General features: G+C 39.7%; 1 protein-coding gene across 2 annotated transcripts in view; it reads left to right on the top strand.

Moving 5' to 3' along the window:
- ANK3 (ankyrin 3) overlaps window positions 1-21,002 on the top strand; it is a 365,564-nt gene that overhangs the window by 167,902 nt on the left and 176,660 nt on the right. For both annotated transcript variants that reach the window (XM_055589804.1, XM_055589787.1), the window contains exons 8-9: window positions 1,866-1,964; window positions 17,642-17,740. In XM_055589804.1, the coding sequence (XP_055445779.1) occupies window positions 1,866-1,964; window positions 17,642-17,740 (198 nt within the window). The remainder of the gene's footprint in view (window positions 1-1,865; window positions 1,965-17,641; window positions 17,741-21,002) is intronic.

Here is a 21,002-nt window from a genome sequence, read left to right as displayed (position 1 = left end):
TCTAAAATGTAGAAAACTCTACACAATAAACCACCCAGTTTTTCCAGAAAATACCTGGGCATGGAAAATCAAAAGTGGAGTAGGGCAGCTGTGGAGATTCAAAGAAACTTAAGGTATAGTTCAACCTAATGCAACTTGTGGATCTTCTTTTTGTTTAAACAGTCGATGTTTCTGTATTGATCTGTGTCCACACATCTTGCAAGCCCTCTTCTTTTAATATCCAAAGGTTCTTTTGGATTTTCTTTTTAGTTTTTGAAAAAAAATTTGGCCACACAGCTTGCAGGATCTTAGTTCCCCAAACAGGGATCCAACCTGCACCCCCTGCAGTGGAAGCACAGAGTCCTAACCACTGGACTGCCAGGGAAGTCCCAAGATGTGTATCTTCTATTTGAACAACTCTACTGAGATGATTTAAACATTGAAGAGATCTTGGTGTTTTGAAGGAGTTATTTGTACTTATGTATAATGATATTGTGATTAGTTGTTCATAAATATCCTTATCTATTCAAGATAATTAAATTATGGTATGGTATTTGTGGGTGAAATAATATGATGCACAGGATTTTCTTTCTACTCTCCAACTCCTTCAGTCAGAAAAATATAGTAGAGAATATAAAAGGAATAATATTGGCAAACGTTTGAAGATTATTGAGCCAGAGTGTTGAGTACATTGAGCTCACTGTGGCTTTCTCTCAAACTTTGGTCTTTTTGAAAATTTTCACTATGAGATCTTTTTTTCAAAAGCATGAATTGAACCTGAGTCTCCTGCATTGCAGGCAGATTTTTTACCATCTGAGCCTCCAGGGAAGCCCATTAGTTTGAGTCATCTTTTAATTTGGATCCTGGTTTTGCTAGCTGTTTCCAATCTGTAGAATGGACATTATGATTCAGATTATATGTGATATTGTGAGGATTATGAAAACTCATTGAGATAGTAAAAAGTTTAACACTGCATAATTCATAGGAAATGAATCAATACCTCGTAGCTATTATTTTGTATTTGCTATCACATGACAGGAATGTAAATACTTATGAGCCTGGTTCATTTATCATGTAATTGACTTCTGTGAATTACAGACCTTAAACCCATATTGTTGCCAATCAAGAAGAAGGAGCCAAAATAGAGAATGTTTTCACTGTGTACACATATTTCCTTGACAGTCTGGAAACAGTCACAGAACCTGTTGATACATGGAGGAAAACTGTGGTACCCAGGGGATCGTGATTGGAATGTCAGATTGTCCTGACAATACATCTGTCCTCAACAGTAGTTTTTTTGTTTGTTTGTTTGTTTTAATCAACATAGTAGTTTTCTGTGAAATTGCTAATAAGTGCCTGTGAACACTTTTAAGCCCATTGTGCATGGGAAGCCCTGTGACCATGTAGGACACTGACAAATTTCCCAGTTTGAGTTACTCTCGTCTCTCCTTGACAGCTTGCACTCAGATGACCTAGAGCTGGTTCTGAGTAACATGACACCCCTTTCACTGCATCTCAGATGACTAATCCACCATTTAGTCAACCATTTAGTAGCCAGCATGCATCATTCACATTTACAGGAAAACACATTGACTTAAAGGCACAGGATGTTAGAACAAAAACAATAACCATCCCATCAAACAAATGAAATAAACTTGGGCCCTACCCCCCCTGAGAGTGTCCCTTAAAATTCATCCCTTTGGGGGGGTCTTATTCTGAGTAAAATTACCATCAGACAAAGATGTTGGGAAGCATTCTGTTCACAATGGATATTAAAAAAAATAAATAAATAAGAGAAATGTGAGATGTTGGAGAAGGCTGGGAAGAAATGTTTTCCTTGAACTCAAAATAATAACACCGTACTTTCTGTTTCTGTTCTTCCACAGAATGACATCACTCCTCTACATGTTGCATCAAAAAGAGGAAATGCCAACATGGTAAAACTATTGCTTGATCGAGGAGCTAAAATTGATGCCAAAACAAGGGTAAGGGTGCAACTTAGGTACTTGCTTATGCTTATTTTCAGGAAGCAGGTCTGCTTCTACTAATACCTTTGTTGCTGGCTCAGCCCTGGCTTTGTTATTTCCTTTGTTGTAGTCTCTTCGAAAATGACTGCTAAGCTGATTCTTCTTATAATGGGATAATGATCCCCATTTATAAAGCTTTAATATACATTTAAATAGTACTGGGATTTAATTATAGAAACTAAGGTTTTAGGTCCAGAGTTTTTGTTGAGTTAAATTTTTAAGTATTTAATCACTACTTGATACTGCAGACAGAGCTGTTGGGCCAGTTTGATTCTAAAACTGACATTTTATTGAAAAGCAAATCTGTCTCCCTTTGCACACTGCCAGTGCAGCCACTATGGAAAACAGTATGGAGGTTCCTCCAAAAACTAAAAATAGAACCAGCATATGATCCAGCAGTCGACTTTGGTGTATACACCCCCAAACAATTGAAAGAAGTAACTGAAGCCATGTAATAGTCAAGAGGTGGAAGCAACCCAATATCCATAGATAGAAAATGGTTAAAGAAAATGTGTTATGTACATACAGTGGAATGTTATTCAGCCTTATAAGGAAATCCTGTCACATTCCCCAGTATGAATGAGTCTTGAGAACATTATGCTAAGTGACAGAAGCCAGTCACAAAAGTACAAATACTGTATGGTCCCACTTAAGGAGGTCCCAACAGTAAACACATCGAAACAGAAATAGAATGGCGCTTGCTGGAGGCTTAGGGACAGGAAATGGGGAGTTGTTGAGCGTCAGTATTGTAAGATAAAGTTTTAGAGATGTTATACAACATGAATATAGCTAATACCACTTAACTGTGCATTTAAAAGTGGTTAGGAGAGTCAATTTTATATTGTGGGTTTTTTAACCACAATTTAACAAATTTTTTCAACATAGGTCAGTCTAGGCAGGTGTTTTGCCATGTTAATTGTTTGGCGTGAGGCACTGTTGTGGGGAGGGGAAAGAAGTGAGACTTAGAATCAAGTTGGAATCCCAGAAGGTGAGCTTTAGCTGGTTGGCTTAGTTTGACGAGGCGATGTAACCTTCTGCATGCAGTTTCTGTATCTGAAAATAAGATTAATGGCTTCCTTGAAGGCTTGTTGCAGTGATCAAGCTAATGTTTGTGAACTGTATTGGCATAAAGTAGACCAGAAATAAATCCCAGGCGTTACTAGTAGATGTACACCTCAGAGACATTGCAGCTTTGGTTCCAGACCACTGCGATGAAGCAGTATTGCAAAAAGACAAGTCACAGGAATTTTTTGACTTCCTAATGTGTATAAAAGTTATGTTTATACCATATTATAGTCTATTGTATAAAAGCATTATGTCTTTAAGAGTGTATATACTTTAAATTAAAAAGTACTTTATTGCTTAAAAGAAAAAATCCTAGCTAGTATTGGAGCCTTTAGCAAGTTATAATCTTTTTGCAATAGTAACATAAAAATCACTGGCCAGAGATCATCATAACACATATAATAAGAAGAAAGTTTGAAATGTTGCAAGAAGCACAAAAATGTGACACGGACACAAAGTGAGGAAATGGTTGGAAAAATGGCCTTGCCTGATGAGGGTAGCCACCAACCTTCAACTTGTAAAAAAAAAAAAAAAAAAGAGAGAGAGAGAGAGAGAAAAGCAGTATCTGCAAAGAGCAATAAAGCAATGCATAGTAAAATGAGGTGTGCCCGTATAATTCAGAGCTCCAGTTAACATTTAACTTCTTACCAGGGATTTTCTTTTTCAACATTTCATTTAAGAGCAAAATGTGCTCTTATAAATATCCTCCTCTCTAAGGGTTTTGGAGAGTTATCCCTGTCTTGTAATTGTATCTCCTGCAATCCTGTGGTTCCTCTTTCCAAGAATCCTGATATTTCTAAAACTGGTCCAGTAACCCTGACTTGGTTCCTGTAGTTCCTTGATTCAGTACTTTATCTTTCACTGCATGTATTCACTCAAGCAATTAATGATTATTGAATGCCTTCTGTGGGCCAGACATGGCTAAGTCATGGAGAAAGCCCACAAGCCCCCTCCCCTGCCCTCATGAGGCTGTTTGATCATTTGTCTGCTGTATACTCTGACTTGAAGATAGCCCAGCCCTGGGTATTTGACAGGAGACCAGACTTCTTTGTCTTAGTACTGTTGAACCTGAAAGTTTTATACCTTGTATGTAGCATAAAAGAAACAAGCTTTCTGGAGAGGGCAATGAAGGAAGATGAGGGTTTACCCCCTACAAGACTGTCTGACTGGGGAAGTAAATTGAAGCGAGGTCTTATTGCATTGACCTGGGATTATTTGCTAAGAAGCCATCAGCAGTAGGCTAGACCTGTTGCTTTAAATGGCAGGGGTGTTCTGCTGAGTACAGGAGCGGTTGCAAAAAAGAATAAGTTAGATAATCATCACTTAATGCCTCTTGGTTACCTGCAGAGGTAGAGGGTCATTTGTGAATACAGAAATTTTTGTGAAGAGTGAGAAGGGATACCGGACCTGAGCAGAACAGAGAAACTTGTATAGTTATACTTGGCTATCCAGCTGGATTTTAACGAAGTGTATGGATTAGAAATGACCATATTTCTCCCTCTCTTGATTTAGTCATCAATCACCAGAACAGCAAAATTGCTTGCCAGTAATTTTGCATCATTTATCAAACACTTACTTCTTCCATTTGGTACAACGGGAAGAGGACAGGGTATGTAGGAAATTCAGGTCCCATATTAAAGGGGCACATGGTGTCACGGGGGAGGCTAGAATGAAACATACAAACGCTTCTGGACAAAAGCATCAGACATGCAGAATACAGGACATAGGCAAATTCAATATACACTTAAGCCTGTCTTATTTTAAACAAAATGTAGAGTCCTTTTTACCAGTCACTCAGTTTCAACATGGAGTTGCTTTTCTCCTGTGTTATGTGAGTGCTGTGTGGATGTGAGGAAAACTTAGAGAAACAGAATGGTCATGCCTCTATTGTCATTCTCCTATTGTTGTCCTGCTTGGGGTGGACGGGTGGTGTCACTTGAGAACAAACTGAATTCCTGGCAGACTGTATAGAAGAAAACATAGTACATACCCCAGATATGTCAACTATTTTCTGTTCTCCTCAAAGCTTCCCTGCTCTCTTGCTGAAATGACTGAGTAGTGACTGTGTGGGTGAAAAGGAAGGAGCCATAAAATTCAGAAAGCCCTAGGGACAAGCCTGAAAATGGAAAGCAATTTTTTTTTTATAAATACAAGTTTTAATGATTCAATCCAGTAGCTCTTTAGAAAATAAATATTGTTATCTACCCATCTCCTTCCTGCCAGATACTTCCTACTTGTGTAGCTACCTCCTTGCATCAACAGTCTGACCTGCTACACACCAACGCCCTAGATTTAGAGAGTTTGCTCAGCACACTCCAAGGGACCCCCCTCGTTGGCTTGCTGTGTTCTGTGCGTGTGTTGCTAATCTGATAAAGGATTTGGTTCAAAAGCAGACTCTTACTGCCCTTTCAATCAGGGAAGTAAACTTGAATTGTAGTCAGAGTGATTTAGGTTGGGATCTGAGCAAGACCTGGCCAGCTGGAAAAGCAGGATGAAAGTGAATTTTTTCTACCCTGGTGCCTGATCTCTAGTCTTAAGTGTGACCAGCAAGTGAAATCATGACCCTAGGAAAGTTCATCCTCCTGAGTCTTAGTTTCTATCTCAGTACAGATGGTGAGTTGTTCCGATGACTTCACAGGCTTTCCCCACTGCTGGGGCACCGGATGTTGTAACTTTAAGAATAATTAGCTACAGTGAAAGTCAGGGTGGTGATATATGTTAGGGTGATGTGACCAAGATGGTGACATATTAGACCCCAGCTTCCACCACCCACAAAGATCAACAATTAGACAATGATACACTATCAAAAAGAGCTCAGGGAGAGCTTAGGAGTCCAACTGCAGCAAGGACTTCCCTGGTGGTCCAGTGGCTAAGACTCCATGCTCTCAAATGCAGGGGGCCCAGGTTTGATCCCGGGTTGGGGAACTAGATTTCGCATGCAACAGTGAAGATCAAAGATCCCGCGTACTGCAGCCAAGACCTGACACAGCCAAATAAATAAATACTTTTTTTTTTTTAAGAAGAAGAAACTTCAGCAGCACAGTGGAACAAAACACTGGAAAATAACTCACAAAAAGCTAGCCTGCAGCATCTGATCCCCTGCTGCTGCTGCTAAGTCGCTTCAGTCGTATCCGACTCTGTGTGACCCCATAGACGGCAGCCCACTAGGCTCCCCCGTCCCTGGGATTCTCCAGGCAAGAACACTGGAGTGGGTTGCCATTTCTTTCTCCAATGCATGAAAGTGAAAAGTGAAAGTGAAGTCTCTCAGTCGTGTCCGACCCTCAGCAACCCCATGGACTGCAGCCTACCAGGCTCCTCCGTCCATGGGATTTTCTGATCCCCTAGGCCAGCACTACTCAGGGCCAAGGGTGAGCCTCCCCAAGTAGGAAGAAGTTTTCCTCACCAAGAAAGAGAGAACGGGGTGAGCAGCCAGCCTCCCCAGCCTTTCAGGAAACTGAGCTAAGGACCCACTTGGGTCTCACCCAACCAGAGGCTGGCAAAGCTGAGATGAATAGAGACGGGGAGGAGCAAGGAAACAGCAGGGGCTGGCAGCATCAGCCACGTGATGGGGATGACTGAGGCTCCCTGTGACCTGCTCTCAGACCCCAGCACCTTTCCCCCTGAAGTAGCCAAGAGCCAGCACAGCCGACACAGACCCCCTGTAGATGTCACTGGTTTTTGTTCCGCCGATATTCTCATTCGCAGACACCAGCCGTCTGAGCCCCTCCCTGCTCCTCACCTCCCACTGCCTTCTTGGGGCTCAGGATCCACACCAGCAGCCAGCCCAGACCTCTGTGGCCACACAAGTACACGACAGCAGCCTAGAGCCCTGTGGGTCACCCACTTCTGTGCATGTGCTGGGGGCCGGCTCCTCCAGCTGTGCACTTGCACACCCTCATCACAGGCTTCTACTGCTGTACTGTACCTATGGCAAATCCTTCAGTATGGAACGGCAAGCCCGCAACCAAGGCCCTCACAACTGCCTGTGGGCCTGAACCTGGCTCTATTTCTAGTCACCGGCCTCCATCACTCAGCATGTGCACGCTCCCCACCAGACCCTCATGACCGACCTCCACTGCCGTACATGCTCCTGCAGAGACCCTGCAACCATAGCACACACCAGGGCCTCCACAGCTCCTGTGGGCCAGGCCTAGCCCTGTCTCCTGTCACTGACCTGCACCACCAGGCTCATCTGCAAGGAACCCCTCCAGCTGGGCACCTGCACGCCTCCAGCTTGACGGCCAATACCAGCCTCCGCGGCAGTGCACCCATGGTGAGAGCTTGCAGCCACAGTAATGAATGCTGACAGCCAAGGGACCCCACAGCTGCCAGCGTACCTGCAGCTGGCCCAGACCCGTGGCAGCTGGCCCTTGCCCCTAGCTGTTTGTGTAAGTCTGAAATGAGCATCTGCGACTGCATAGGCACCTGCAACTGGCCCCTGCAACCGAGTTTGTAACCACCAGCAGCTTCAGCCGCCACCACTGCCTGCCAGGCCCTGAGCCACTGCACCTGAGAGGCACTGAGGTCTCCACTAGCCTTTGCAGTCACTGTGGTCAATGCCGTGACCCCAGCAGCCTGAACAGATGAGACATCAGCCCCCAATCCTGTATCTGAGACCCTGCCCCACGAGCGCAAGGTTAGAGAATGTCCCCGCATGCTCCCACCATAGAAGAAAGTCTTTCCACACCAAAGTCAGGTCATAAAGTCTGAAAGAGATGACTGCTTCTGTAAATGCACAACATCTGTGCAAGGCTACAAGGATCAGGAAGGGATCAAGGGTAACATGACATCACCAAAGGAACACGGTAAACTTTCACTAACTTTGCTGGACAAAGGATTCCAAAATAAGTGCTCTAAAGATGCACAGAGATCTACAAAAAAACACAAGTAAGCAGTTTAACAAAATCAGGGAAAAAAAATACAAACTATTCAAGAAGTTCAATACAGAGATAGAAAACATAAAAAGAGAACCAAATAAATTTTGGAGCTTAAAATAACAATGACTATGATGACCTAGAGGGGTAGGATGGGAGGGGGACAGAGGCGCTAGAGGGAGGAGTATATATGTATTTATGACTGATGATGTTGTAAAGCAGAAACCAATGCAACATTATAAAGCAATTATCCTCCAATTAAAAAAAATTTTTTAAATACGGTAATTGAACTGAAGAATTCAGTAGACAGCTTCAACAATAGATTGGACCAAGTTGAAGAAATTGATCTATCCAGTTTGAAACTATCCAATCAGAGGAACAAAAGAAAAAAGAAAAAGGAATGTAGAAAACCTACAGGACTTAAGTGACTTAAGGATTAAGTGAAAAGAATCTACCTTTCATGCGAGTCCCAGAAAAAGAGAATCACTGATGACTTAATAAATTAGATTGCTACTCTGTGGTATCTTTTGGATGTGGAATCTGAAAACATTGAATTTTGGAATGGAGTGGAACAGAGAATGGAGTGGTGGTTGCCAGGGGCTGAGAGGTAGGGAAAATGGGGTGATGTTGGTTAGATAGTACAGACTATCAGTTATAAGATGAATAAGCTCAAGTATATTATGACTTCCCCGGTGGCTCAGACTGTAAAGCGTCTGTCTACAATGCGGGAGACCTGGGTTCGATCCCTGTGTCGGGAAGATCCCCTAGAGAAGGAAATGGCAATCCACTCCAGTATTCTTGCCTGGAGAATCCCAGGGACAGAGCCTGGTAGGCTACAGTCCATGGGGTCGCAAAGAGTCGGACACAACTGAGCGACTTCACTTTCACTTTCAAGCTCAAGTATCTAGGGTACAGCATGGTGGCTATAGTTAACAATACTGTATTGTACACACCGAAAGTTGCTACGACAGAAGGGCTTTAACAGTCTCTCCGTAACAATGACCACATAATTTAAGAGGTAACAGTGGTGGTAAATGTGGCGCGGCATGTACAGATACCAAGGCAAATGCTTCAATCTGATCTATATATAGCATCCCAATATGTTTCTTTATAGAAATGCATTGCTAAGAATGACTGCTTATGGTAGCTGCTATTTCCATGTAATTTTTGCTCTCTGCAAAGCTAGCATGTGTATTTGCATCCTTTCTAAAGGAAGAGACTTTGCAGTGGACGGTCTATTGTCTTTTTTATTTTCCTTCGCATCAGTTCACAGCCAAATCAGAGGCTCAGTATGGACCCTAAATTAGAACCAGTTTAAAACTAATTTAGCAACTTCTGAGTTTAAACCAATTTAAATTAGATTCTAAGTTAGAACCGGTTTAAAACTTTGTGGCAACTTCTGAGTTCTCCATCTCCTTTCACCGACTCTTCTCAATCCAATAACAAAGGCAACTGTGCTTGTATGCAGTGCTCCAGAGACTATTCAGGAGATCCAGGTAGAGTCAGTAATAATAATACTGCGGTTCCCAGACTGCTGCTCTCACCATTCCTCCTCCAGCTTCCAGCCTTTCTAGCAAGGTACCACTGCCCGCCTCTCCATATAATCCCACTACTACAATATTACATCCAAAGCTACACCTTGACACTCGGAAACACACATTCATCTTAGTATCTATAGCACTTAGTACTTCCTGGCACATACTAAATGTTTAATAAGTATTTGCTGAATATATTAGATATACTTCCTAATGTTACATTTGCCAAAATGTCTTACTTGATTTTATACTGGTCCTGTGCTAATAAGGATATGGGGCTTCCCCTCTGGCTCAGCTGGTAAAGAATCTGCCTGCAGTGTGGGAGACTTGGGTTCGATTCCTGGGTTAGGAAGATCCCCTGGAGAAGGGAAAGGCTACCCACTCCAGTATTCTGGCCTGGAGAATTCCATGGACTGTATAGTGCGTGGGGTCGCAAAGAGTTGGACACGACTGAGCGACTTTCACTTTGTGTTGATATAATTTTGCTCCCTGAAGTTAATGGCATCCAACTGATTTATAAGAATAAAGAGATATTTGTGTGCAGGTAGATAAAGGGTTTTCAGAATATCTCAAATCTGTCAGTTGTTAAATTCTTACCAGTCTGGAAAGATGTCAGGAGACACTTAGATGTCCTGTAATTTTAGCCTCTCCTTTCCCAGAAATGCAGGTTTCTCTGGTGGCTCAGACAGTAAAGAATCTGCCTGCAATACAACAGGACCTAGGTTGAATCCCCGAGTCGGGAAGATTCCCTGGAGAAGGGAATGGCAGCCTACTCCAGTTTTCTTGCCTGGAGAATTCCATGAACAGAAGAGCCTGGTGGGCTGCAGTCTATGGGGTTGCAAAGAGTCAGGCACAACTGAGCAACTAACACTTTTTTTCTTTCCCAGAAATGCAACTGGTTATATTTATCAGGCTAAATGTGAGAGAAAAATAAAATAAATATTGGTATTGAGTTTTGCTTTCCATTATATTTCCAGAAGTGTGATTGCCTTGATTAAGAATAAATTCTTAAACTATTAAATATTTCATAGTCATAAAATAGTGTCTATTGAAGAGATGTTATCTGACTTCTTATCAGAAACTCTGATCAGAAGACAACGGAACATCTTTAAGTTGCCGACTGAAAAGTATTTGCTAATCTAGAACTTATATCCAGTAAAAGTATATTTCCATAATAAAAGGAAAATAAAGACAGTATCAGATAAGCAAAAGCTGAGATAACTTGTTACCATCAAATCCATACTAAAAGAAATGTTAAAGGAAGTTCTTAATTCTGACATAAGATAAACGATACTAGAAGGAAATGTGGATCTAAAGTAGAGAAGAGTTAGAAGTAATAATCAGATAAAAACTATTTTTATTTTCTTAAAATTAAAAAAATTGATTGTTTAAATAAAATATCAATTTGTTATAAGATTTATAATGCATTTAAGTTAAATATATATTTATAGCACAAAATATGATGCTACTAATATAAATGAAATTATAATATTGTAGAATTCTCATACATGAAATTATATAACAATACATAATAACATAAATTCTATTACTATATAATACAGTTAATAATATTATTTAGGCTGTGATAATTTAGGATATTTATTTTGATCTCTAGGAACACCACTTTTAAAAACAGGAAAGAAAAGAAAGAGTTTAGTTAAAAAGCCAGAGGGAAGAGATTGTCAATGATATATATAGTGACTCAGTCACTGGAAAACTAAATTATACTCAGTTAACCCAAAAGAAGATAAGAAAGAAGAGACAAAAAAAGCTCACACAGAAGAGAGTGGAAAAATACACAACAAATATTATAAGAGTGTGTTCTAGGCTCAGAAAGAAAGCTCCAGTTTTCTGAGCAGAAAGAACAACAAGGAATTCTACCTCATTTTAGTTTGATTTTAAACATATAGAATGTATATCAGGACAGCAAGGAAGGGCACTAGAAAGATATATTTCTCTCTCCTGTATATAAATGGCAGAAATGAATTCTTGATGTTAAAGGAGATTGCTTGCTGCAGTGGAAGAGATCCAGTCCCTCTGATGCAGGAACTAAGTTCTAATGTGAGTCTAACTGAGTCTAAGTCTTAATGTGAACCAATGACTTGCATGTGACCTTGGATAGGCACACTAATCCTTGGAGCAGCACTTTCTTATCTATAAATGCAAATTCTGATGCCTTTCTCTTGTGTTGTTGTAAAAATTCAGTAAGATCACAAATATAAAATGCCTGTGACAATAGAGCGGTTTCAAAAAATGTTATTTCACTTCCTCTCAGGCCAAATCTACAATTCTCTAACATGCACAAAATGAGGATACAGTCAGAATTTTTAGCGAAAAATACATGTATGAGAATAGTTTGACTGTTAGAATGTAACCAGTGCCTTTTAATTTCTCTCTGGCTATCATTATAACTCTCCTCTCCTGGGTACTACTTGCTTTTTCTTTCATTGTTTTTAATCTTCAGTTAAATATCATATCCCATTTTATATCCATGAAAAAGAAGAAAGTATATATCCAGAGTTTTCTGCTTGATTTCCTTTCCTTCTCTTGGGTGTGTTTTTTGCTTAAAAGGAAGAATAGAAAGGAGCCTAGAGGATACTAATCAAAATAAATGTGTCTTTTTCTGAAAGTATTTCCCAAGTCATGAATTTGTGTCATTTCAGCATTATCTTTGAGCAAGTTCGACTTGTTAAGGACATTTTCTGGGTTCAGTGTTCCTAAGTGTGATGCTTTAATGTCCCAGTCTGTGCTTTTCAGAAAAGCTAGACCTGAAAGCAAATCTTTTTGACCTTGGAGTGTGCAAGCTTTTGCTCTTTGTCTAACACGAGAGAGCCTTTTGTCTAGCCAGTGAAGTGCTGTTCCCTACCTCCCTAATAAGATCGCTGCCACTGAAATGAAATATGAGATCTAGACTCGCCAGTTTGCATTGCTTCAGAATTCTTCCCAAGGGAATGCTTGTTCATTATGTTAGTGCTTTAGAAATCAGGGGAATTGGAAAAAAAAAAAATCACTCACCCCATGCAATTTCATTTCCCTCCCATAATGTTACTATGGCAACTCCACATCCTTGCTCCTTCTCTCCTGTCCAACTGCATATATTGCCTATCTTGAGGCAGCCTCCCTTGAGCCCCAAGAACTGCCTTTGTCAAGCATTTTTCAATTAGAGGTCAAAACTATATCCTGTTGTATATGGTTGAGGGACTGCTTTTTGGTCCAGGACCATTCAAATTGACACTGTGCATTAATTGCAAATTTCTAGGTATTGGGAGTGGATAAAAATCCTTATATTATATTGGAAACAGCATTGCTCTAATTTTAAGGAAAAGAGTTCCCTGCTATGTAAACCAGTTCATTGCTACGTTACAAAACACAATATCCACAATAGCTCTTATTTTAAAGCTTATAATGTCCTGAAATAGAAAAAGGAGGGGGGACCTTAATTAGAGCAAATATTCTCATATTTCTTTTACTTTCTAATTCTTTTTTTTACTGAAGTATAGAAGATTTACAATGGGTTAATTTCTGCTGTACAGCAGTGATTCAGATATACAGACATATACTTCTTCATATTGTTTTCTGTTCTGATTTATCACACGATATTGAATATAGTTCCCTGTGCTATACAGAAGGACCTTGTTGTTTATTCAGTCTGTATCTAATAGTTTGTATCTGCTTACCCCAAACTCCATCCTTCCATTCACCTCCCCTCCCCATTGGCAACCACAAATCTGTTCTCCACATCTGTGAGTCTGTTTCTATCTAGTAGATAAGTTCCTTTGTATCGTATTTTAGATTCTGCATATAAGTGATATCATATGGTATTTGTCTTTCTCTTTCTGACTGACTTCACTTGTATGATAATCTCTAGTTCTATCCATGTTGCTGCAAATGGCATTATTTCGTTCTTTTTTATGGTCTTACCTTCTTATTCTTAATGCTAAGAAGACTGAGTCATATTCTTCAGTGTAATTCCAGTTTATAAGTCACTTATCTATTGAGAATTTCATTTTTTATGGAACAATAGGTATTTTAATAGCATTTCTAGGGTATAAAATCAGTCTAGTCTTAAACATAGAAAATAAGAAGGAAAGGAATTTTTAAGCCACTAACTAGAAAGCATCTTTAAAAGACTAGCCTAAAAGCCCATTCATTCACCCACTCATTCTCATTTACTCAGTCATTTTTATTAAGCAACTTTTATGAACATGGTACTGAGTTACCTTCTCTATGAGATTCAAGTATCCCTTTTAAGCCATTAACTTATCCCTCAGAAACAAACTCATTGGGATGATAATGCATGTCCACAAATAACTAAAATACTAAGCAAAATGTCGTACTTTCCCATAAAGAGGTTCAGATAAAATATGAGGGGAATCCTCATGGTCAAATGGTTATGTCTACCCTGAATAAACCTTTAAAGAAAACCTATATTTTAAAACAATAAGATTTGGATCTTGGTGAAAGTGGAAAGGGAAGTTTGGGGTACATGAAATAGTGCACACAGAGCAGAGAAACAAGAACAGGAGAGGCTTTTGCCAGGGACTGCAAAGAGTATAATTGAGGTGGACGGGAAGGGATTAGGCAAAAGTTAAGTGTAGCAGCGACTGATTGGAAGACTTTGAATGCTGCTGCTGCTGCTGCTAAGTCGCTTCAGTTGTGTCTGACTCTGTGCGACCCCGTAGACGGCAGCCCACCAGGCTCCTCCATCCCCGGGATTCTCCAGGCAAGAATACTGGAGTGGGTTGCCATTTCCTTCTCCAATGCATGAAAGTGAAAAGTGAAAGTGAAGTCGCTCAGTTGTGCCCGACTCTTCGCAACCCCATGGACTGCAGCCTACCAAGGCTCCTCCATCCATGGGATTTTCCAGGCAAGAGTACTGCAGTGGGTTGCCATTGCCTTCTCCACTTTGAATGCTAACCTGAGGAATTTAGACTTCACTGAGGACTGAATCAGTTATTAAAGATTATGAACACAGAGGTATCATCAGAGCAGTGCTTCAAGAATGTGAATAATGTCCCACCTATATCAAAGCCCAAGAAATTAGTTCAAAATTTAAATGTTTACTTTTTGTCCTCCAAAAATGGTATTAAGTAATGTCAATCCCAGCTCTTTTTTTTTTTTTTAAACAGAACTGTGAATCACTATGTGGCTTATACTTTTCCGTCTCAATGTGGATCAGCCAGTCGTTTTGATCTTCGTGACTGTATAAACTATGATGCTAATTAAAGATCTCACATTAACTCTAGGCACTAGTTTTCCACTGACCTGTGACTGTCCCAGCAGCCAGGCCAGCGCTGTCTGTGCAGCCAGATAGTCGTGACATCTTATGCCGCTTCCTGCTGAAAGGGATCTCTCCTGCTGGGCTTCTGGCTATTTGAAGAGCATTGCACCTGTGAAAAGTTACAGAGCGAATTTGCAGAAGATCCAAAAGAGTTAGACGTTCGCAATCAATGTTTAAAACACTACAAGTAAAACTACAGTTGATAGAGCTGTGCTTCAGGTAGCTCTGTTGAGCTAGGAACCAATGAGGCTTTCCTTGGGGAACTTGCAGACTTTATCATTGAAACAAGGTGGTAAAACAAGCAGTGGCTAGAATGGAAAGCCCTTCACAGCTCTGACACGACTGAGAAAAAGTCACCTTTCCTTGCTGAGTCCCCAGATTCTATGAGTTCTTAATACATAAACACCGGAGATCAGAAGTAGCAGCTGCAAAATATAAAGGAAGGCAAGGAGTGTCCGAAAGTTTGAGCAGAGAGGCTTTGTCTTAATAATTCCTGCCAAGACATGTCTTATTTGTTCTGACCTCTTGCTGAATTCAGCCTGTGACACCTTAGATGAGTCATTTAACTTCTTTGAACCTCAGAGTCTTCATTTACAAAATAAAGATTATACCCTTCTGTACAAGGGTAGCTGTAAGGATACAGTGATCCAATGTCTTGGATTTGCTTCAAAACACTACAAGAAAAAAGAAAAGGTCAGGATAGAGATGAATCAATGGGGATGCCAAGGTGACATTTGTTGATGTTGTCCACCAGGTACCTAGGGACTCATTACACTATTCAGTCTACTTTAGTCTGAAATATGTTTGAAGTTTTTCCATGATTAAAACTTTAACAGGATGAAGTCAGCAAAATTATATATGTCTGTATAAGGAACAATGTACTTCAAAAGATTAAGGAATTGAAATAGATTTTCCTCTTAGGTAGCCAAACACTTTATATTCAGTATGTAGGATTTTGCTCGGGGGAAGATCATTTTCAAAGATATAAATGAGTTTTCTTTGAAAATGATAAATGAGTTTTCAAAGATGAATAATTTTGTGTGTGACCGTAGTTTAAAAATGCCTACGTGTATTCTGTCATCCAGAGTGTACTTACGAAAAATGAGAGAATCAAATTTGACCTTTTAGTTCATAAAAGACAGTCACATTCAGAGATTGTGAATTTTGTGTGTGTCAGAAGTTAGATGTGATTATTGTATTATTTCTTCTTCAGTTATTTTCAGATTTCACATTACTGGGGAAACATTTGCCTTCATGGTATATTTTTAATGTCTTCTCAGATTTTATTTTATTCTATTTTGTTAGGAAAATGCTGTTTCTGACTTGAAAGACTATTATTATGTTGCTTTAGTTTGCTTTAGAGCAAGTGTTTTAAATTAGCATAAAAGGTAGAATATTTAAACATGTTCACAGAATATACAGTCCAACTCATATCATATTTGTGATTCAAATCTCATATTTTAAGGAATTTTAATTGTACTGAGATTTGGCTAGTAGTTTAGAAATAGGATTGTACCTTATTGACTACGTATTAGATAATTAGGCTTGCTTACAAGATCTGTTCATGTAGGCTAGAAAGTGACTTGAATCAACTTTTGATGTATTTTAAAATATGGCTATCTTTAGGGTAGATATTCAGTGTCAACAGCAGGAATCTTCAAGATGGGAAACAAAACCAAGATGTGCAAAAACTTCTCCACATGATTTGGAGCCATTTAGATCGTTTAAATGAATAAATTTCCACTTCCTCACTTCCCTGTTAATTCTCCTTTCTCACCTTTTTTTTTTTTTTTATATACAGTAGCCCTTCTCCCCTAGTCCTAAAGAAAGGCCCTGACTCTAACTGTAACCCACAAGGCCCCACGGTGCAAAACCTCTGAGGCGAAGGGAAGAGCTCAGATCACTGGTGTCCTTAAGAACTACATGCTTCTGGTGCTTAGATAATCGAATTCTTCTATTGCTGCTAACAGAAAAGACCTAATGAAGTTGTCTTATGATGAATCATTGAAAAAAATCTTTGATGAAAGGTTATTAAGTGATGTTTGGCATGTAATTCAGGAATTTAGAGAATTAGTGGTACTGCCAAAACAAAAGTCCAACTATGTATTAATGCAGACAAGATGTCTCAGCACTAACATTTATAAAGACAAAAATTGGGAAAGTATTGATGCTGAACCCTGTCTCATTCTATCAATAAATTGTGAAAACACATATGTCATTCAGAGAGGAATTTTTAATAAATTGTTACTCTTGCTTAATAATCATAAAATTTATAATGTATTGCTGTTTTGATCCATTGTGTTTGAATAATTATCATTCCAATCAGATTTATTTTTGATACTTAAAGGCTTATGTTCTCAGAAAATCTTTAAACTTTTTTAAAATTTAGATTTTTTTTTTTTTTGCAGCAGGGAAGTATGATATGATAATCAATAAAAAACACTCAAGCATAAAATTATATTACATGAAGATACAATTATATGGGGGAAATGAAATGGAAATAGACATGCAGGAGCAAAAAGGAGCAATGTAAAATTCCTGTTACAAATTCCTATTTGAAAAGTTTGTAGTATTTTTTTAAATGGTGGATATACAATTATTTATAGTACTTGGATTCCATTGGATAGTCAAAAGAGTAGTGGAACAGTTACATTTTTAACTGTCAGCTTTGCAGGGAATTATACACTTGACCACTGCTTAAACTTATGAAAAATTCAGTTCTTTAGTTGAAAAAATAGAATTATATTATGAGATACATGAGTAAATATTTGAAGCTCACTGGTCCACAGCACTTTGGATGCTATGCTGAATCTTGATGAAATACACTCATTCATAGAGCTTCCCGTCGAATGCATTTGAAAACGTTGCCTTTTTTGATAGGACGGTCTGACGCCGCTGCACTGCGGAGCGAGAAGTGGCCATGAACAGGTGGTGGAGATGCTGCTCGATCGAGCTGCCCCCATTCTCTCCAAAACCAAGGTAATTTCTCCCCAGGTGTTTGAGAATCACACTGTATTTAGCCTTGAATCCTTTGGTTATTTTACCCAACCTTCCAATCACATAGAATTTGCTGTAGTTTGAATTTAGCAATTAGTGGGCTCTGTGCACCAAATCTTTAGAGACCCTCAAGATCAAGTTTGAGTTCACGAGGCCTTCAGATGGAACACCCTCTACCACAGAGTCATTTGTGTGTGTGTTACTTTTGTTTTTGTTTCGGGAACACTTACTGTTTGATTTTATTCTATGAAATTTCCATAGCTCAGAAATGATTGCTTGTTGGGAAAAGAAAGACTAAGATTTACAGTCTGAAGTCTGGGTGCTGGCACCTTTTCTCCTGACCCTCAGTTTATTTCTTGAGAGTTCACAGACTATTTTTAAAAACACCAAGGTATTATTTAAGTGATAAAGGCTGGAAACTTTGGAAAGATTGCACTTTGGGCCTTTGGAACAGTTGACATATCTGAAAGGAAAACATAATGATTGCCTTAAAAACAAAACAATGTTTTACTAAGTGTCTTCTGAGTTTTTTAAATGGTAAGACCATTTAATAGTATTTGAAAAAGAGAATATTTGTAAATAAATTTGGGGACATACAAACTACCTCAGAGTCACTACTATTTTTATAAATCAAATTAGTGACTTTTTGAAGCTATATTAAGCTTTATAAAGAGCCGTAATTTCTAAACATGAACAACAAGAAAAGATGTATTACTCCTGTTTGCACTCTGATCAGTGTTTACTCAACTTTAGTGAAGATGGACAGGGTCAAGTTTGTCTGAACAATTTTGTCACTCATCACAGAGTTTAGATTGGCAAGCGTTGGAGAAATTATCCAACAGAAGTAAGCAGCCACCCTTTTTCATTGCACGTGATGACATCTTGGACTTTTGAGTGCTTCTCATCTAAACCATTCTACTTGTTCCTTTTCCTTTCACATAGTCCATATCTATCTTCTCTTAGTCCCACTGCTCTCTTTGAACTACATCATCTTCCTAAACTGCTGTAATTACTTCCTTACTTGTCCCCTACCTCCCCACCTGCTCCTTTCTAATCGTGTTCCCATTTTGCAGTCAGAGTGGCCATGTAAACATAAACCAAACCATGTCAGCCTCCTGCCTAAAAAGTCTCAAATTAATTCTCATCATTCTCTTTAAAAGTCTCATCTTATCAGAACAGTATGGGCACAATTAAAAAGCAAATCATTGTCTCATCTTTCTTCTCCTATTGTTCATCTCATTGTGTATTTGGCTTTTTTACCTAAGAAATCTCGATTTTTTTTTTGATGTTTTTAATATGCAAGAACATTTTCTTGTCCTCTGAGAGCTTCTTAAAGCATCCAGTTCTTGTTTTACAGATGCAATACAGTCTGTTGCCTTTCAGAAAACATTTAAGATGACTTTTCTTTAAATTGTTTCACCTCTCATCTGTCCCTAACTCCTCAGGTTTCTTTTTATGTCTTTGTTGGCTTTGGCTGTCTCTTTTGTGGTGGGAGTTTCCCGCCACGGTCTACCTGACCATATGTGCCAGGCACTCACCTTTGAGTGCAAGCCCCATGAGCCACAGGCAGGGCTCCTTTCAGGTGGATCAGAGAGGTCCCTAATGCCAGGGTTCGTTGCCTTTTCTCTAGGAGGTATGGTTTTTGAGAGACGAGTTCTCCAGCCTTTCTAGGTGAATATGTTGGAAAGGAACAGGAGCTGTCATTCTCCTGGTCTTCGATGTACACCTTAATCATAACAGTGATAACAGCAGATACATAGTGATCACTGCACACCAGGCTCTAAGTACTGTACACATATTAACCCATTTACTCCTCACAGTAACCCTGAGGCATGAGTTTTATTATGCCCTTTTTATAGATGAGGAAACTGAGACCCAGAGCGATAGAGTAACTTTCTTGAGATGTCTCATTTTGTGTCAGAACAAAGAGTTGAACCCAGGTCGTCTAACCCTAGAGACCATACTCTTTTAACAGCTACTGTGTCCTTCCTTCTTCTGAGTGCCTGTTCTGAATCAGAGCCTAACCACTGCCCTCTGCTCAGCCCTGGGCCCAGAGTCCAGAATCTCCAGAGGTTTAATTCCTGGATTCCTGCAAGGCACAGGGGGGACGTCATTTGGTTTTGTTGGGTTGGAAGGACCTATAGACCTGACAGTTCCATAGGCAGCCAATCCAGCTTTTGGTCCCAAGCCTCATCTTTATCCCCCAAGGTACCATGTTTCCCTGTTGCCGCCTTTTGGACATTTGGGAGGTAAAGCCATTCTCGGCATCGTACGCTGTAGTATACCGGAGCCACACCGTTGAACCTATTGTGTGCATCTCTTCCTAATTCCATATTCAGTAACATCATGTTGATAGCTTGACATCGGTCATAGAGTAGAGGTCTTTACACAGTGTAAATTGGCAAATGCTACCTATTTTCAGAGTTATCATGAGACATTTACCAGCGTACCACAGATTATACTCTTCACCAGGCACTTAGGTGTCAGCCTTCTCCTTTCTGCTGGATAAGCTAACACACTTAAAATCTCTTCTCATATTCTAAAGTTGTAGACATCACACATACGTTTTTGTTTTCTTTCCCATTGTGTGACTGTGTGGGTGTGCCTGCACATATGTGTGTGTGCCCCATGGATTCTGTCTTTTAATTCCATTCATGTTTTTCAGTGGAGCTTGTGAAAGTTTGGATAAACACACACATCACTTCTACCATGTTTTTCGGAAGTCCCCATGCCCACTGCACTGAGAAGTCCTTACCAGAATCTGACCACCAGACTCATCTCTGGTCCTCAGCATCTCCAGCCAAGCAGGTTCCTTTCACTTCCTATAATACACCAACACTGTTCTCATTTCCTGTTCCCTCAGACTGAGCTTTCTCAGTCTGTCCCAGATCTCTGTAGTCTTCACCTTTTTCTCAGCTCAGATGTCATCTTCTCAGCGAGACCTTCTTGGTTTCTTTACTCGTTTGCTATCTCTTTCTTCAGTGAAATGAAAACAAGAACTTTGTCTTATATTCAGCATTATTCCCCAAGCACCTCAGTCAACACCTGTTACCTAGGAGACCTCCACCAAATATTTGTCAAATAAATATTAAGTGGATGAATGCATTCTGAACTTTAAGACCATCTCTCTAAATCTTCAAGACGCCCATCTTTCTGAGCTAAGAAAAACCATCACCCTGGACCCATGTTTTTAGCTTGATGAGATGCTGTATATACATAATAAGGCCCCTTTCCACAAGGCAGA

The sequence above is a fragment of the Bubalus kerabau genome, chromosome 1 (assembly GCF_029407905.1).
Source record: "Bubalus kerabau isolate K-KA32 ecotype Philippines breed swamp buffalo chromosome 1, PCC_UOA_SB_1v2, whole genome shotgun sequence".
Classification (NCBI taxonomy): domain Eukaryota; kingdom Metazoa; phylum Chordata; class Mammalia; order Artiodactyla; family Bovidae; genus Bubalus; species Bubalus kerabau.
The sequence above is the reverse complement of the archived record's forward strand: the minus strand, read 5'-3'. Positions and strand labels throughout refer to the sequence as shown.